Here is a 17,931-nt window from a genome sequence, read left to right as displayed (position 1 = left end):
AAGCTGGACATGCTTACATAAATATTGGACTTTTGAAATGATGAACTTCAAGATGGTGGATGGCTTAGGGGGAGTTAAACCAGATTGTTTTACCTGAGAGTAAGACCATCCTCCATGCAGCTGGCTGGATCATCAAAGTTTCTGAAGATTTCACAACTCATTTGGTTTCTGAGGTGTGAAGATGACTATTTCCAAGTCATTTGGCCTAAAGGGCGGTACCTTTTCTTTCTTTCCTTCTCTCTTTCCCCCTTTCCCTCCTCTTTTCTCTCTTTCTTTCTCTCCTTCTTATTTTTTCTTCCCCTCACCTTTTTTTTCTCAGTTGCAAGTCTACTTGTTCTCCATCTAATGCTGAAACATAACAAAAAGTGGTTAACTGTTACAGCTAGAAGTAGCTTGTAGTTTTGCTGGGCAGAGAAGGAAAAAACAGGCATATATGGAAATGTTGGGAAATGTTCTGATTAATTAATGAGAGAGAGAGAAAATGACTAAGGCTAGTCTGCTAATTTCTGAGTCACTGAGTAGATAATTTTTTTTTTTTAATTTGTCAACGTCTTCCTTACTAGGGACATTAAATAGTGTTTACTACTATAAATTCTTTCCCAGGAAGGGAAGAATAGGAGGAGGTTGTAATACAGGAGGAACTTGTATATTTGATTTTAAAATTCAGTTCTTCTCCTGTAGAAGGACTACAGCTTTATACAAAAGAGCATCATGTATTCTGGTACATCCAGAGAGTAGCCATCCAAAGGCGTATACGTTTCAAACCCCCTCTAAGAGTCCTGAAAGCTACCTGAGTAATTTATTGATGATGGAGATGAGAAAAAAAAACCTTCCTGTAGTCTCCCATCCCAAGCTGTTCAATTAATACTGCCAGCAAAGAAAGAAGGAAGTTCCCACACCTTTACCTGCTGCAGAGAAAGGATTATGCAGGTAAGTAGTCCTGTGTGCCAGGTAAATAAATAGTCAGACCCAGAAGCATGTGATTTTTGATACCCTCGGTGCCTATTTCATACTCCTGTTATATTTAAGTGTTCTATCTTGTTCATGATCTCTGAACTTGTTCCTGTTAACTTTTTATCCCCCCAGTAAAAATCTTTGTGGCAAAAAATAAAGTTGCATGGATGTGCCAGAATAGTGAAGCACAGTGTCCTAAATGATGTAACTCAGGTTTTGGGAGCAGGATAATTGCAGTAGTGTGATGCTTCTTTTAGAATAATTAGTCTTGCTGAGAACCGGGGTATAAAAGCCTGTGCAGAACACAGTAATAAGGCAGTTACACCATTTCCAGTATTTGTGTGCCCCTGCCTAGCACTGCGGATCAGAGCAGGCGTGGCCATAATGATGGTCAAGGAATGATTTCATCTTTGTAGCCCTGTGCCAGGACTGTGATACAAAATACGTGGGATTCATTCTAAAGAAAAGTGGCACTCATCTTCCATACTAAACCAGGAGGCCTTTGAGATCATTAAGAATCATTTTTACAAAGGAGAGGTTTATGTTTCCATTCATAGAGCCAAAGTCTGTTCTCATGCCCTGTTACAACCTGGCACTTGCCCATCCACGAGTGAACTCTACTTCAGCTGCACTTGCAGATTTTGGGATTTCCATTTCAAAGTAAAAACAATTCTAGTATTAAAAGGACTATTTCCCCAGTGGGAATATGGGTTGCATGAACCTCTTGACTTTTCTGTTTCGTCTTTTGATCGTATATGATAACACCTTTAGATCTCTCCATCAATTTTTTTTTTTGGGTTAGCATCACAGTGGACAAAATGTCAGTAGAAGTTAAAGTGAAAAGAGTCCTCAGAGATATAAAGGTTCTCTTCCACTTCTCACTATATGGTTGACTCTGCTGCCCTTTTCTGTTGGGGTTTAGTCTGCTGGGGCATTTCTTTGCTTTAGTTAAATTTACTTATCTGTTATATAAATAAGGGATAGCCTTGGCCATTAAGTAAATCTACTGATAGAGGGAAAAGGGATTTTCTAGAGTGCCTGTGTGCCTTTCTGAGACATGGAGTTCAAAAACATCTGATAAGGTAACCTTCAGCTGGTTTTCTACAATGACTTTTGTCAATGAGCCTTAAAAGCATTGATATTTTCAGGCATTATAGCTGAAGAGAACTGCAATGTCCTTGAACTACCCACCAGTGAAAGGAATGACATCTCGAAACTCAGCTGGTGAATTCTCATGTACTGCCATGTATGACTTACTTTTCCCTTTCTGTCTGGAGCATCCAACTGCTACCAGGACCTTGGCTCTACCCAGTATGCAGCACTAGGCTGGTACCACTCTCAGGTGCTGCCTGGATTTGCTGTTGCCCTCAGAATGTTTGCTTCTATATTGTATAGTGAGGATAATCCTTTGTTTAATTTTTTTTAAAACATTTTGACAGGAAAATAGGGGTCTCATTCAGGTCTTTCCATTTTTGCATGATAGTACAGTTGAACAACGTGTACATGTGTTAATTAAACATCCCGTCTTATCACTGTTTTGGTAAGTGTCCTGTAAATTTAATCACTACGACACCTCTGTACACATTACAATCCTTTTAAAGATCTAGAGAAAAATCCTGGTGGATTATTCAAAGCACTAAATCACACAGAATTACAGTAGTTATTAGAGGCATTAAAACCTCTGATAAGAAGCTTTATCATGCATTTTTGGGGAAGCTTAATCTTTATCAGAGATGACTGTAAATAGAAAGGAACAGTAAAAAAACTTGATAATAGTTTATTTTACAGTACGTCAATAATCAGGTACTGTAATTACAGTATAATAACAAATTTTTTGTGTAGTAGGTAACTATGGTATATTAGTTTTCTTATTTTTCTATTATTGCAACTACCTGCAAGACCTGAGTCAACAAGGGGCCTTATTCTACTCACACTTACCCTGGGTTTACACACACATGCACAAACACACATATTTACATTCCATGTATGTTTTGACTGACTTCAGAGGAGTTGAACCTGTTTACATGGAGGAGGAACAGGAAGTGAGACATGCTAAAGGTCTCTTCCACATGTACATTTATCTAGATTCAGAACTACATAAGAATGGAATCTGATTTTAGCTGTGGTTATATTTAGCTATCTAATTTTTTCCCCTCTTTTTGGTGCTGAAAAAGTTGTGATATTCTTAATAATGTAGATAAACCTCTCAGTTACAGACCTACTCAGTGTGGGGGTGTTTATATTATATCTGTAGATTATTTATCACATCTGTATACAGATTAGAGTAAGTATCTGTTAATTGTACTTGGGCTGTGTGCATGCCTCTGTTTATGTATTTCCAGGAGTAACCCTGAAGTGTTCTGTCATTTTGGGGTGTAGGCTAAGTGAAGACAGCCAATTAAGTGTGACTTCTTCTAATTTAATGCTGTTTACAGTGTTAAAGGTTCTGGTGAATTTAAGAGTCATTGTGAAGCTGGCAGAAGAAATGTTCATGTTGAAATTAAGAGCTCTTCTTGATAAGAAGTGATGAAGGTGTAATACAAAATATAGCCCATGAGTAGTATGGAGTGACTTCTGCTCCTCACACCTTTGGTAGGAGCTCAGCTAAACCTCTAAGCACAGATTTGAGTAGCACACCCCAACAGAGAATTTGGTGAAAGTCCAAAGGAAAAGCAATGAGGGTGATAAGAAAGCGAGGAAATGTGGCCTATCAGGACATACAGAAGATATTGGGAGTGCTTGGCCAGAAAAAGAGATCTCTGAGGGACAACATGGCAATGGACTGTAAGAATACAAAAGACTGTTGGAAAAGAAAGTCAGTAATTTATTCTCCATGGTGAGAAACAACAGGGAAGGTAATTTGTTAAACAGAACCAAACAAAATTCAGATTAGGTATTAGCAATGACCTTCTAAGGTAGATAAAGCACCAGAGAAAGTCAACTTGGGCTGTTGTGGAATTTCTTCTGTTGAAAATTTTTTAGAAACAGGCATAGATGGTCCTTCCTGGAGGCACAGAGGAGGACAAAAGGCATCAAGACATCTTAAGAACACTCCTAGCCCAGTTTTCTGTGCCTTGATGACCATCTGTTTAAGAATCATGGTTGTGAAAAGGTAGCATGTTCCCAGTTTGCTTACCAGTGGGTCAAAAGAAAAACAGATGAATTGCTCATCTGAAATGAAAACTCTATCCAGTAAAAGGCCTTGGAAAGAATCAGCATCCACATGGATGTGGAAAACTAGTGAAACTTCATTTTTATCAAGATTTGAGGGCAGATGCTGCGCTGGCTGAAATTGGTGGCAAAATTTCACCTGGCAGTAGCAGAACCAATGTTAATTTATACCATAAAATCCCTGTGTTTTGCTTATCATTTTCACTAGTGATTGCACACGGCAGACATAGTTTATACTGCCTAATAATAATCTATACAGTGAAAGTAATTACATTTCCAAAAGTAGTGACCCTACTGTTAGCTTTGACATTGTAACTGCCATGCAGTTCCCATATCTAAGATGATGTAGTAGCAAATGTGACTATACACTTAACATACTCTTATTTTCCTTTTCTCATCCTTTTGACTGAGTAAACTTTCAGGTAATATATTTACTATCCAGTACTTGTTGATTAAGGGACTCCATGTTTAATTTTCAGGTGAAATAACTTAGATTTTTTTTCCCTTCTTATGTGAAACAACTCCCAGTGAGATAACAGTATAACTTCGGTTTTTATTCCTACTTTTTTCTGGAAGAAATTTTGCTTTTATTTCTATTAGCTGACATTTGTAGTAAACAGTGAAAGGCAATGATTTCCTTGATATACCAAAATTCTTCCTTCAAAAGATGATGGTACTGGTATTTTAGGCTAGGTTGATACAGTTCAGTACAAAGAGGTAGTTGTTTGGGGGTTTTTTGTCCTTGTTTTTTGAAGATATGATTGAGGAATAAGTACTGTATTTACAGCTTTTTAACTGTACTACAAGAGGTCCATGCTCTTGACCACAAGTATGTTGTATCAAGTGATACTCCTAAACCTCCAAATGTTTTCCCTCTGGGAAATGCTTCAAATTAAGATTATTTTTTAAAATAATCTTAGGTACGGGTGATACTCTTGGACCCTTTTTTACTTAGCCCACACTGATGCGTAACATGGAAGCGCTGCACTATCAGGATAGAAAGGTTCCAATCTTAATTTGGAGGACTAATTTGGAGGTTGTTGATTCCTTTGCAGGAAACATGAACAGAATAATGCTGAGGCTGCTGTTTGTGGCTGAGGCCACTTTCAGACAGTCCACTGAGTGTGTTTACAGTGTTCATAATACTACTGTGGGGTTTCGTCTCCATTTCAGAGAGAAAGGGGTCTCCAGTGATTTTCTGAACACAATGAACAAAGGACTTTCTAAATTTCATTTTAGACTCATGGCATTTCTAATGCTATGGATTTTAAGGATGTAGTTTTCTAAAAATTTGCTTTTATTTAGTAAACATTCTTTTTACAGAGGCACGTTAGAGAGGAAAGAGTAGGATTATTTAAGGGAGGGGAATTAATTGTGTCACTTCTATAGGCATTAGGCAAATTGCCTCACTTATAGTTAAGAGGTAGCATGGGAGTATTTAAGTATAGGGTACCTGCAATGCACTTTATGATAGTCTTAGCTTATGACCTTATATCATTTTATTTCTCTATTAAAGCAAGACATTCCACACTGAGACTGCTATTGTGCACTGTGTGGTAGTTAGCACCTCATGTCCTGAAGACTGTATGGTGTACTGTGATAAAACAGTGAAGGAAGTGCTGAGTACTTGAGAAGTTTATATGATAATCCAAGAAATAAAAGATGATGTCTGATATGTGGTAGGATGGAAGATATGTAAATGATATGTGAAAATGCCTAACTCATAATTGTGTTCTATGTGTTTTACCCATAAACCCATTTTAAATGGTACAGCAGATGCCACAGTAAAGAGAATAACTTAAAAAGTAATTATGGGGTACCCAGAGATACTAGACCAAGTCCCTGACTCCAGAGGTAGTAAAGACCTTACAGGTCAGTCCAGTGATGATGCTTAGCATTTATGCACGAATTTGGCATTTCACAGAGGAGTGCTCAGATTCTCGAGGAGCAGACTGTGCTGACTTGGAGCACTCTCCTGCCTTGGGGAGAAGGGAGAGCGACTGATGGAAGTTTCTGAGTTTTATTTTACACGAAACAAGTTGTCACAGGAGGAACAAGATGATGCCTTTGGACACAAACAGTACTGAGTTGTTTTCTGCATGAGAACAAATGCTGACCCTGATGTTGAGAGCTCCCTTTAGCCTGACACCATGGGTAGTACTGCTTAGGGGCTTAGGCAGAGGTAGTTAATGGCTCCAGATAGATTTTGGTGAATATTGCATGTAATTGCATCTAGTCCTTTGCAGAAGGATAAATAGGGTTGTGAGTAGAGATGCAGCTCTAAGGTTATGTGGACTTTCAAGTCAGAATTGAAAAACATGCTGCATTTAGACAGTTTCAGGGTTGGGGAACAGCTGGATTCTCAAGGTTACTGTACAGTGCTCTGAGTTCAGTGATAAAATTACTGTTGAAAACTTGGATACTGTAATGCTTAACAACACAATAGTCTCACTTTTAAATACTGAAATTATAGTTGTGGGTTTTTTTTCTTTTTGAGCCAATTACTCCAGTGGTAATAGTGTAAATTTGGCATAACTACCATAGAAGGAAAGACTTCAGTTATCACTCCTGGAACCACATTTAACCTGTTGACTGAGAAGTAGGTGATACTTTGTGCTCATTATCAAATCTTAAACATCAGACAAACTTTTAAAATGGTTCCTACCACTCTTTCTATGCCAAACATACTACAGTTGTACTTTGAGCTGCAGCAGTGGGGATTTCCAGGAGGAATGTCCCTTTCATGAGGCAACTGATGTGTAACAACCGGTGCCCACAGTTTGGCACAACTGCAAGCCCAATCTTGGTCTTATCCCTGGAGCTGCATGGATGGCAGTACAGAGCAGGAGCTGGCAGCACAGATCCCATCACCTGTGTTCAGTTAACACACACACATTTTATGCTGAAGAACATTGTAGCTGAAGAACAGCAGAGAGCGTCTTAGCACAGCCTGTAATGTTTGCAAATAAATAACAAAAAAAAAAAAAAAAGAGGAACACAGGTTGACATAGCTGAAATGTTCCTATGTGTGATTAAAAATGTATACCTTCATTTATTTTTCCTTATGCAGCCAAAGCATAGTAAAATAAATATGCTTGCCCAGGCACCCAGAGTTTCTTTCAGGAAGGTCAGCTCCCAGAAGCAAGATGGAAAAATAAGTTAGGTAAGAATGATGATTGAGAAAAAAGTGAACTTTATAGCAAAAAGCCAAGAGTAAGATCTCAATACAAAAGAGTTTTTTTGCAGCACAGGACTGAACAAGCAGTAAGTTCTTAAGTTATCACAGCAGAGGTAGTCATCTAAATACATAGATTAAAAAAGGTTTCATTTTCTTCTCTCAACAGTAGCTGCTCTGTGGTTTTTGTTGTTATGACTTTTTACGAGCATTGTTTACACAAAAATCACATTATTCTCCCACTACTGACGTGGCTGATGATGTAAATACGCCTGCTCAGGGCCTGTTCCTCAGGGAGGCAGAGCGTGCAGGGCTCTGAGCACTTCGGGTTGGTTGGCAGCTCTTGATGCCAGGATTTTGGGACCAGCTGCCTCCGTGTTAAGCTCTCTGGGCTCCGTCACAGGAAACAAGATTTGGTACTCAAGGAGAAAGGACCTTGTTTGAGAACTGCGGTGCAGGGTAAATCTCCCTTTTCCTTAAGCAAAGCATTGCATACTGTCTCCTCTGAAAAGAAGTACACTTCTCTGAGGGGTAGTCAGGAGGCTGTCTGGCAGGATGCAGAATATAGAAATAAATTAACCCAATCTCTGCATTGGCAGCAATGTTAGTATTTTCCCAGGCAGCGCTTACAATGTGTGCCTGCTTATTTAGGGTTTTTTAAGTGACATTAAACTGAAATGTAGATCTCTTCAAGGTAGATCTCTTCCAAAATCCATTCCAGACAGAGAGGAGGGATTGTCTGACAGAAGCCGGCGGCAACAGGACAGGCTGGGCGCGTGCTCCCCGCCTACGAGTGCTGCTCCGAGTAAGACATCAGGGAAGGAATTTGTGCAGGAAAATAATGAAAGCACTGACTGGGTGAGACCATATGCAGCAAAAGAAAGCTTATTTCCTTAAGAGGAGCAATCATGCTTTATTAAAGGAACATTGTAAGGAAACAAATAAGATTTTAAAAAATTACTCCTTGCAGAAGCAATAGAAAAGGAATTTCTCGTAGGAAAGGAATGCTAACTGAATTATTTTTGTGATATAAAAGCATTCCAGTATTGTACTTACAGCCTTTGAGGAAGAGGGAAAGAAAGAAAGTGAAACTAACTGGGAATGGCTGAAACTAGCTTCAGTGTATAGGCTGAGAGAAATGAGAGATTCAAAAAATAATAAAATCAATTAACAATGCATTACATAACTTTATAAGTGTTTACTTTAGCATGGGAAATATTTGTTCTTGTGAGTGTGAATGTAGCTTTTATTTTCATTGGTTTTAATCTGCGTTACTTCTAAAGTAGTTCGATGAGTTTTCAGCAGAGGAGACAGCCCACCAAAACCCATTTGTTACACGTGTAGCTGGTGATTTTGGCAGATCTAGGTGTAAAGCCATTGGAGCAGAATGTACCCTATAGCTCTGCATTTAATTTCTAGCAGTTAATTATTTGCTGATTCTGAGAGAAGGTTCTGTTTCAGTCTTCTGCCAAACATGGTTAGCATTAAACCCAGATCATGCATTATGCCTCTGGACTAAAGGAGACACATTTGCTACTTAATTTTTTTTTTTCTCTCTACCAACTGCTTTGTTCTGACTATCAGCTGTGGAGCTGTTGTCCCAGTGATCTGAGTAATGTTCTTTGAGCAGCTCTTAAGCATCCATATTTTCATCAGGAAATCCATCCCATAGGCAGACAGTGGAAAAGAGCGTGGGGAGTGTGATGTGAGCGGGGACAGTATATTGGGGAAGACTCAACAAGATAAATAGCGTAGTACTTATGCAAGAGGGAGAGGAAAAGTTCTGACTCAGGGCTGATTTTGGCTGCCTGATTGTTGTCTTCTGAGAGACAGTGGGGTGGGAGAGAATGTGCTGAGCAACACATGCCACGGAGGCACTGTCTCCAGCATGCCTCTCTATGCCATGGGGAAGCAGATTTCACTAGCAGCTTCTCACAACCATGGCTATCCACTAGATAGCCTGCTGGTGACTATCATAGTTTATCATAGGGTAGATGTTGAATGACCCTGGTTTTTGATTTGTGTACTTGTGACTCAGTGTTGACTGGAGGAGATGTGATTTTGAGATGGAAGGACAGAAGTGGAGATAAGTGAGAGCCAACATATAAAGTGGTATAAATTTGATCACATTTCGGACTCTTGTATTGTCTCAGTGCCCAGGGATGACTTAGGCCGTAACGCCCATTAGCAACGTGGGAAGATAGGTGTGTAATTCTCACTTTGGAGGCAAATACTTTCGTTGGTGTCCATGTGCCAGCTGCATTGACTCAGAACACTGTAAGGAGCTCCATTAAGTTCTATTGGGTCCATAATCTGCACATTAAGAAAAATTTACATGATAGATGGAGCTGTTAAAGTCTAATTGGGTAATCAAAAATTAGTTAATGTGCCAAAATATGTATTTAGCTGATAAACTCTAATGGTTCCAAAGGGTTCTAGTATTAATAGAAGGCATGCTTGCACGCTAAGGAGTTGAGAATAAGATATTGCTCTTCTAACACTCATTTCAAATAAAGATCCCAAAGCACTTGACAGATATTAAATCAGTTATTGATTTGATTTTTCCAAAATATGTCCATCCAGGGCTCTGGGGGAATATATGTTAACAATAATGTCAAATTTGCACATAAGTAATAAATTATAATTTCCCCCCACCTCCCAAGTCTATGAAGTGCAATAATCACTCCTACCCTTAAACCCGGTTAAATCTTCTCTAGACTGAATCTTCTTTAATTGAACCATATTAGGTCCTTGTGATATGCTGTATCCACTTGAGTGACAAATAAGCTGAACCCCAGTGAAATGAACTGGTTTGAAAAGGGTTAGAGGTAACATAAGTGGCAGAGTCAGTAAAAGAACATGTCATTGCTGGTTACTTCTCCTTTACTCTGCAGACTAACCATTCACAGAAGCCAGGAGGATGTTTTGGCATTCTGCAAATAGCTTCCTTACCTATTCGTTCAAGTTTCATTCTATTTTAAATGGAGGAAATGAATGAGAATTTTAAAATAACTCTTCTGCTTAATCATTTCAAAATGTCCTAATGTATTATTAATAGCATGCCACTCCCACATTATAATAGCATGTGGTTCTGTGTTTGTACAGCATCCAGTGTAATAAGGACCTCATCCAAGAGACTTTTGTAGGCTCTTCTACAGTTCAAACAGATAATGATAGCTTTATTTTAATATGGAAAAAGGTTATCCTTGTTTTATGGAGGAAATGGAGGCAGAAAGCTAACACCTGTCATAGAAGTAGAACTAAACTCCAGGCTTAGATGTTGCTTTGCTGCTCTGACTACTGGACCACAGCACAGAGGCATTCCTAAAACTTGCATCTGTTAAAAACAATTTATGTTTTGATTCATATATAAAGTGCCTTTATTTCTCTGTGGGATTTATAACAATAACTATCTTGAGTATATCAGACCTGTGGTACTCTAAAAATGCCTCCAGACATCTAGAAATGCCAGACAACCAAAGTCCCTTCTGTTCCACTAGTCACGCCTTTGAGGAGGGAAAAAGAACATGTCCAAGAAAACTCAAGCTTAGGGTAACCTAATCCTATCTCCATACCATGTAAATATTTAAAGAGAAAATGCAACAACCACATTGTTGAATTTCCTACTTTGGATGACTGTCACATTTTTAATGATAGTTGAATAGTTTTGTATTTTATTTATGTGGTGTCATTTGTTTGCTGGGGAATGTGAATTGAATGGTTTCCTTGCCTCTGAATTTGAAAATGTATTTTCCCCAATATCATTAGTTGAAGGATGTTACCACATAAATAAATAAATAAGCCAAGTGTTGTGATTGTTTGCTGTCTAATATACATAGATCCAAAAGCGTACTGAAATGCTATTTGAAACAGATAGAGTCAATGCCACATTTTCTGACATCTGCCTAGAAAGAGGGGAAAAAAAAACCCTAACCCTCCTAGAGAGGGAAAGCTCAGAAACAGTCACTTGGCTTTTTGGGAGAGCTCTGGCCTGAGAAAGGAGCTAAAAAAAAAAAAGAAAAGAAAAAAGTGGGGAATAATAAATTCATCAAGCTGAAAATGCACAGGCCAATGGAGCGCTTAGATTTCAATAGAAGGCAAATGGAAAGAGAGCCCCCATTACTGTTGAGATACACCGACACGGCTGCACTAATCGCTTGGTCATGCTTGGTAGACAGTAAGTCATTATGGGCCGTGACATGGTGAGAACAGGCACCAGGTTTTGTTGTAAAAAAAAAATTGTTCATTTGACATCCGCAACCAAGATCATCCCTCTCCTTCGCCTTGCATCCCTGTGCCCAAATCCATTCCTCTCTGATGGGGAAGTGCATGCTAGGAAGCATGGTGGGGTTCCTGCTGCAGAGCAGACTTGAGCAGCTGATAACAAGAAGGGAATGTTTTTGATAGGGTGAAACCAAGGTGACGACAGGCAGAACTGTCCTGCAGTGGGCATTAGGCATCTGCTGGCAATGAGAGACGGCTCTGCTGTGGTCTCAGGGGAACAAGCCGGTCAGTTCAGGTGTACTTGTGCACTCCTGAGGGTGGGAGTACTTACTAGTTTTAGCACAGGTGGCATGAGCGTGAAAATGAGCAGGGCTGTACTATAAGACCAGAACTGAAGTAAACTGCTGCATCTTTGTCCTGTGCTTTCTTGTTGTAAAAGATATTTTGGGCCTATTTAGCAGAGCTTCCTGTCCTTAACAGCACTGTCATACCAGATCAACATTTAGGTGCACTGTAGAGGCACTAATAAAAATCTTGTATTTGATATGCATCAGGATTTATATTGGACAGACCTTGAAACACTTGTCACATTTTGGATGTACAGACTGAGATACCTGAGAGGCTCCTAGGGTATTTGGGTCATGAATTCATTTTTATAAATAAAGGACTCAAAAGTGGTTTTCTAGATTTTGAACAGTCTGTCTCACCAAATTTGTCACCCCTTTAAACAAAACTTATAGTACTTACTAGCTTCAGAATTCATAAAAGCATTGAGATTGCTTTTATGCGAGAGAGGGCCCCCTCTCATAAAAAAAATAAACTTCTCCTTGGCTGTCATTTGGACAACTGGCCATTTCTGTTGGAAGAAAAAGAAAGATGCTACACCGAGTGATGCTGGGCTGAGAAAATAATAGTTTCTGGGAACTTTTTATTGTGACATGGAAGAATGTCCTCTCAGAGCCTGGTCTTTCAGGGTAGGTAAGCTTTGGTACAGTTGTGGTCACTTATTAATGCAGAGCTTGCAAGGAGTGCAGTGCTAGTGTGAGAGCTTGGAAGTGCTGGGAGCTCTATTCTTGACTCCTGCCACAGACTTCCTGTGTGCTGATGAACAAGTCTTTTAGATCAACACTTTTTTTTTTTTTTAATATTGTTATTTTGTAAAAATTTCCTTTGCATTTTAAGTCTGTGGGGAATTAAATGGAACAGACATTTAGATTCACTTCCCCACCTCCTTCAGTAATAGACTAAATGGAGAGGATATAGAAACATGCTTAAAAGATCAAATCAATGCACTTATTTTGTAACCAGAAACTAAAGGGAACAAGCTGTTGGCTTCTTTAAAAATACACATCTGCTTTTTTCCCCCAGCCTCCCTCTGAGATAAATCAAAATCAATCTTTGAAAGATTAATTGAGGAGTCTATATCTCACAAAAATGTAGCCGATGACTGAAAAAAAAGGGCATAGTGTTGACTAATAAAACTGTCTAGCTATACGAACCTTTAAAATGAAGAAATTGCCCATCCACATATTTTTTCTGCCACATATCTTAATTAGCTCCACAAAACCCACTGCCTGCTTCCACTTTCCCATTAATTAGTCCCATACTACTGTGAAGTGAGCACTGAGAAAATAGCCATTCTTTGTTTCTTACGTTATGATACAGGACATCACCTTCATTGTGACCTGAGAAGAAAGGAAGACACTCTATGAGAGCATAGCCATCTTGTAAGGTTCCTGAATTCATTTACAGATTTACATTAGATCTGTTTAAGAGGGAATTTAATATCCTTAACACACACACACACACACGCATGCACACACACACATACATGTATTTTCACAGAAAATTAGTAAATCTAGAGTACTGAACTCTAATCTGCTCTAGGGTGTTCCTCCGTGATAAAACTAATATTAGGGTAAGAAAGAGGCTAGGAGACCAGAAGTTAATTAAAAATAAAAAATCAAAAATCACATGTATTTAAGGCAGAAATAAAGTGCTGAGAACTCTTTCTTTCCTTTCTCTTTCTGTGGTCCAAAAGGAGAAATAATAATGAAGAAAGAAACACTAAATTGAGCTCACTCCACTTTTAAAGACCCCCTTCCAAAATTCCCTAAGTTAAAAATTCATCTGGATAGCTAGCAGATTCACCTACAAAATTACCATTGCTCCTCCAGTCCTTATTCAGATAAGTTCTATTTTTGATAAGGCATGTGTGTGAGCTTGTTAACTGAACCCATAATTAATGGACTTCTAAGATCTAGAGCCCCAAATACCTTAAAATGATAATATCTTGAGGGTGCTGACCTGTCAAAGCAGAGGTTTGCAAAGGGTATCACTCATACTTGTAAACCTTTTAAGGAGGCAGGGTAACAAATATTTTCTAATCAGGTGAAAACTGTCTAACCTAGTATCAAAATTTCTGTTATTAGTGGCTTTAGTTTTCTTCTTTGCAAACCATCTCCAAATTGTGGGGATTGAGCTGAAACTGATGGACTTGCCTACTACCTAAGGGTTTTCTACCAGCAGGAGACCACAGACCACCTTGTTGTGAGAAGCAGTCTGCATTCAGAACTGAGAAGTTTGGAGGGGCTGGAAAAGTAGGGATTTATGGCATGGCATCAAAGTGCCGGTAGGTAACCACGACAGTATCCACCCTGCAGAAAAATGTGATCCTGCATAGTCCTGAGTTTCCACAATCAGCTATTCAACATCTCTCCAGTGAATTAAAGTTCAGTTTGAGGATTTATCTGTTGTTTCATCTTGATGAGACAGAAATGATTGAGTTTAGGCCAGGCATAGCTAATTTATTTTAATACAGATGAAGCCTGTATACCCATCTTCAAGTTAAGTTTCTCATAGTGATATCTGAGACTCTTTAACTATCTATCATGAGAACTTTCAGTTCCTCACTTAAAAAAGAATAATTAGAGAATTCAGTATGCCAATTTTATCTGATTAAAAACAGCATATAAGCTCTTCATCCATAGTTTGTCAAGCATATTTTATGTATTACCAAAGTTGGGTAAAGTCATTCAGAGAAGACTATGTGGTATAGTATGAAGGTTGTTTTTCAGGTTCATAAACTGATCTGATTTCATTTTGAGTTCCCAATTGATGTTTGTTTTTATTTAAAATGTCTGTAAGGGTAACTGTTCAGAATGTACTATCCAGGATAATAGCATTAACTGGCATGGCTGCAAAATCAATAATAGTAACAAAAATATACCTCTACTGATTAAGAGTGACATAAAATAAATTTGTTAACTGAAATGGATGTAGTCAACAGTTTAAACACGTGTCTTAAATACTGTAATGCAATTCACAGTTCTTATTTTAACTTTTAGATAATTTTTTAAAAGAACCTTTGAAAATGCGTATTGCATTTCTCTCCTCATAAGACAAGCAAAACTTAGAAAGCATTTCACTTGCTCTAATAGAGCTCCTACCCACAAAAATAAACCTGATAACAAAACTGTAGTGTACTTCACCTACAGAAAGTAATTGAAAATGGTAATTCAGAAACTATAGACTAGCTTTGAAGGACAGGTCTTTGTCATCAGGCTTCATGAAAAACAGCAGAGCAGAAATAAAAATAGATCATTGACCAAAAATATCCTTTTCCAGCTGGGTCATTTAAAGAACTGTCCTTTTTTTTTTTTTTTTTTAATCATAAATACAGCTGATTCCAAAACTACCCCAAAAAGGGGTCTAACTCTGGAGGTCAAATACTCTGGAGGGTTTTGTTGTTGCTTGCTTGCTTTGGATTTTTTTTTTTTTTTTAGAGCAGGAATGGTTACAGGGATGAAGAAGTGTGATTTGCAAAAATATAAAGTCTGGAATAGGGTCTTTGAGTCAGGTTCACGTTCATCAAGCTGTGACCAGCATCAGGGCACGTGCATCCCAGTTGTGTCACTTCCAAAGCAAATAGATGCAGCTTTTTGAGGTCTTCTCTGCACTGACTTACAGGTTTTGGACTTGGCAGAGAAATCCAGATGCATGGGCCACATGTGCATTAACTCACTAAAGCTGATTATTAGTGTCTGTCACATAAGAAACCTAAAGGCTTTTGGGAATTGAATGGGAACACCTAGGCCACTCAACATAGCAACATCATAAAGACACAGGTCAACAGTATGGCAAGTTGGTTTTTACCTCACTTTGGGGGGAAAATGAAGAGACTTTGCCATTCATTTAGAGGTTTTCAAGCACTTTGGAGACAGTGCAGTTGAGATTGGATTCCACTTCTTTGCTTCCAGCTAAAGTGAAAGTTTGGCAAAATTTTGCTTGCATCCCCTTCATGCAGTGGCATTTCACAGGAAAGACACACCCAGGAGACTACTGTAGACACTTCAGACATGCATAAATTGTTTATTCATTTTATCTCTTTATTTTAATACATCGGCACAGCTTGAAGCAGAGATATAAAACTGAGTATTGACAAGAGACACAGAAATATAAAGATTCTAGTTCAGGACTATCAGAGATAATGATACCTAAACACCTTAACCTCAAACTCATTAGTCTCACATATCTCAATCAATATGGATTCTCCCAGAAATCAATTTTCAGCAGCAAATATGATTGTTAAATAATTCACAAGTTACAGGCCTTCAGGCAAGAAGAGGTTAGAGAAGCAGAAGGAAAGTGGTGATCTTGACCTGAGATGTGATTTCAATTAAAAAAGGAGAGCATCTGTAAAACATAGTTTTATGTTCAAGGTGTCAAACTGTTTAAAGAAAAGAGGATTATAAATGTAAATTGCAGTCTAAAGTATTTAAAACACATTCTTATTTTTCGTACATTAGCAGAGAGAATGATTCAATTGATCAGCATGGAATGTGCCATTTTAGAAATCCCAGCTGATACTACGGGCATAATTTCTTTTGTTTATTTGCTTTTGCTTTTCACCAGTCTGTATTTCACAGTTAATTTATTATGAAGTCTCAGTGAAAGGCAGAAGTGGTAAAAAACTTCAGGAGATTCTCTCAAATTCTTTGAATATTTCTGACCAAAGGCGCTGGAATTTGTGCTTATAAATTTTATTTTCTCGTGTCTGCTTTTTTCCATACCCATGTTTTTATATTTGCTATTAGGTGAATGACAGTTCTGAACAGAAACATTATTGTAGTGATAGAAAGGTCAGTCTGGGAGAAGTCTTGTGAGATGGGATGGTAATAGCACTCCAGCACTTTTCTCAGCGCCTTCTCATGCCTGTTGCAGCCCATGGAAAGATTTGTATTGATCTGCTGAATCTTGGATCTGACTCTAATTATGCTTGTGTAAATTTGGAGTTACATCACTGAAGTTAATGGTATAATAACTATATTAGATTAATTCAAATATTCATATTCAGGTCCTGAATTTTCCAGATTTGTATTTTAGTTGTGATGTCCATAGATGCAAGTTGTAGTTTTAACACAATTTAGAAATCATAATTTAATTAAAAATATTTACTAACGTAATTATTTCTATACCAGACATCTCTTTGAAGTAATTATAATGATACATTTTAATCTGATGTTATCTGTATTCTGCCAGGGATTTTTCAATGGGCATAATTTGGATAAATATCAAGCACTCCAAGTGCATTTGAATTCAACCCAGGTCAATAATGGTATTACTGTCTGAAGGCCCTCAATGGGTTTACTCAGATGAGCTGGTGAGCTTATTCCAGTTTTGACAGCACTTAGATGCTCTGATGTCGGATGCCAGCATAACAATTCAAGTGGATGGAAGAATTGCAGTGAAAAGGTACCTTTAGGAGGCACACCTGAGGCTTTTGTATAAAGACCTAAATACATTCCTAGTCTTTGAAGTGTTCTGAGCTAAGGTTTGGGGTTACCATGCATAAGACAAAACTTTAGTCCCACACATGTTTTTAATTTCTTTCCAGAGCACCTCATCCTTCATGGCTGGCTGTCAGCCTTTCAGGTGCACAAAATTTCAGTTACATCAAAACTAGAGTAAAAAAAAACAAACAAAAGAGAAATCCCAGCATAAACCTCTCCCTCCAGATCTTAGAAGCACTGTGTAAGTTCATCATCTCTAAGACAATTCAAAACATTAAAAACCCCCACTTTTTAAAATTCTTCAACTATCACTAAAATTACTTAAACCTTTTCTCTGTAGGAGATGCATGAAAAAGTGAAGGGCTCTGTTTTTCTCAGCTGTGGATAATGACTGAATTGTGCACAAAGTGAAAGGCAGCACCTGGCTGCCAGTGAGAAGAGGGACAACACTAAGGAAGATCATAGAGATAGTATTCTTGTGGAGTGGTGGGAGTGAAGACTCGATCCCCTTTCTGTCTCAGATTACTGTGAAAACAGAAAATTTGTATCCATGAATAGGGTCATGGTCTGAGCTCATGTCCAGGAAAGTAAAAGAGAGACCAGTGAGAGTGTCGA

The 17,931-nt window shown here is 38.3% G+C and overlaps 1 protein-coding gene across 25 annotated transcripts in view; it reads left to right on the top strand.

The window, feature by feature from the left end:
• ESRRG (estrogen related receptor gamma) overlaps nt 1–17,931 on the top strand; it is a 379,094-nt gene that overhangs the window by 49,543 nt on the left and 311,620 nt on the right. The window contains exon 1 of one of the 25 annotated variants that reach the window (XM_051782957.1): nt 4–14,156. The exons of the other annotated variants lie outside the window; for them this stretch is intronic. Within the exon in view, the coding sequence (XP_051638917.1) occupies nt 14,140–14,156 (17 nt within the window). The 5' untranslated portion in view covers nt 4–14,139. Of the gene's footprint in view, nt 1–3; nt 14,157–17,931 lie in introns of those variants that run through there. 25 annotated transcript variants of the gene reach the window in all.

The sequence above is a fragment of the Manacus candei genome, unplaced genomic scaffold (assembly GCF_025592945.1).
Source record: "Manacus candei isolate 608988 ecotype Guabito, Panama unplaced genomic scaffold, ASM2559294v1 h1tg000017l, whole genome shotgun sequence".
Lineage (NCBI taxonomy): Eukaryota > Metazoa > Chordata > Aves > Passeriformes > Pipridae > Manacus > Manacus candei.
This window is presented reverse-complemented; position numbering and strand designations above follow the sequence as displayed.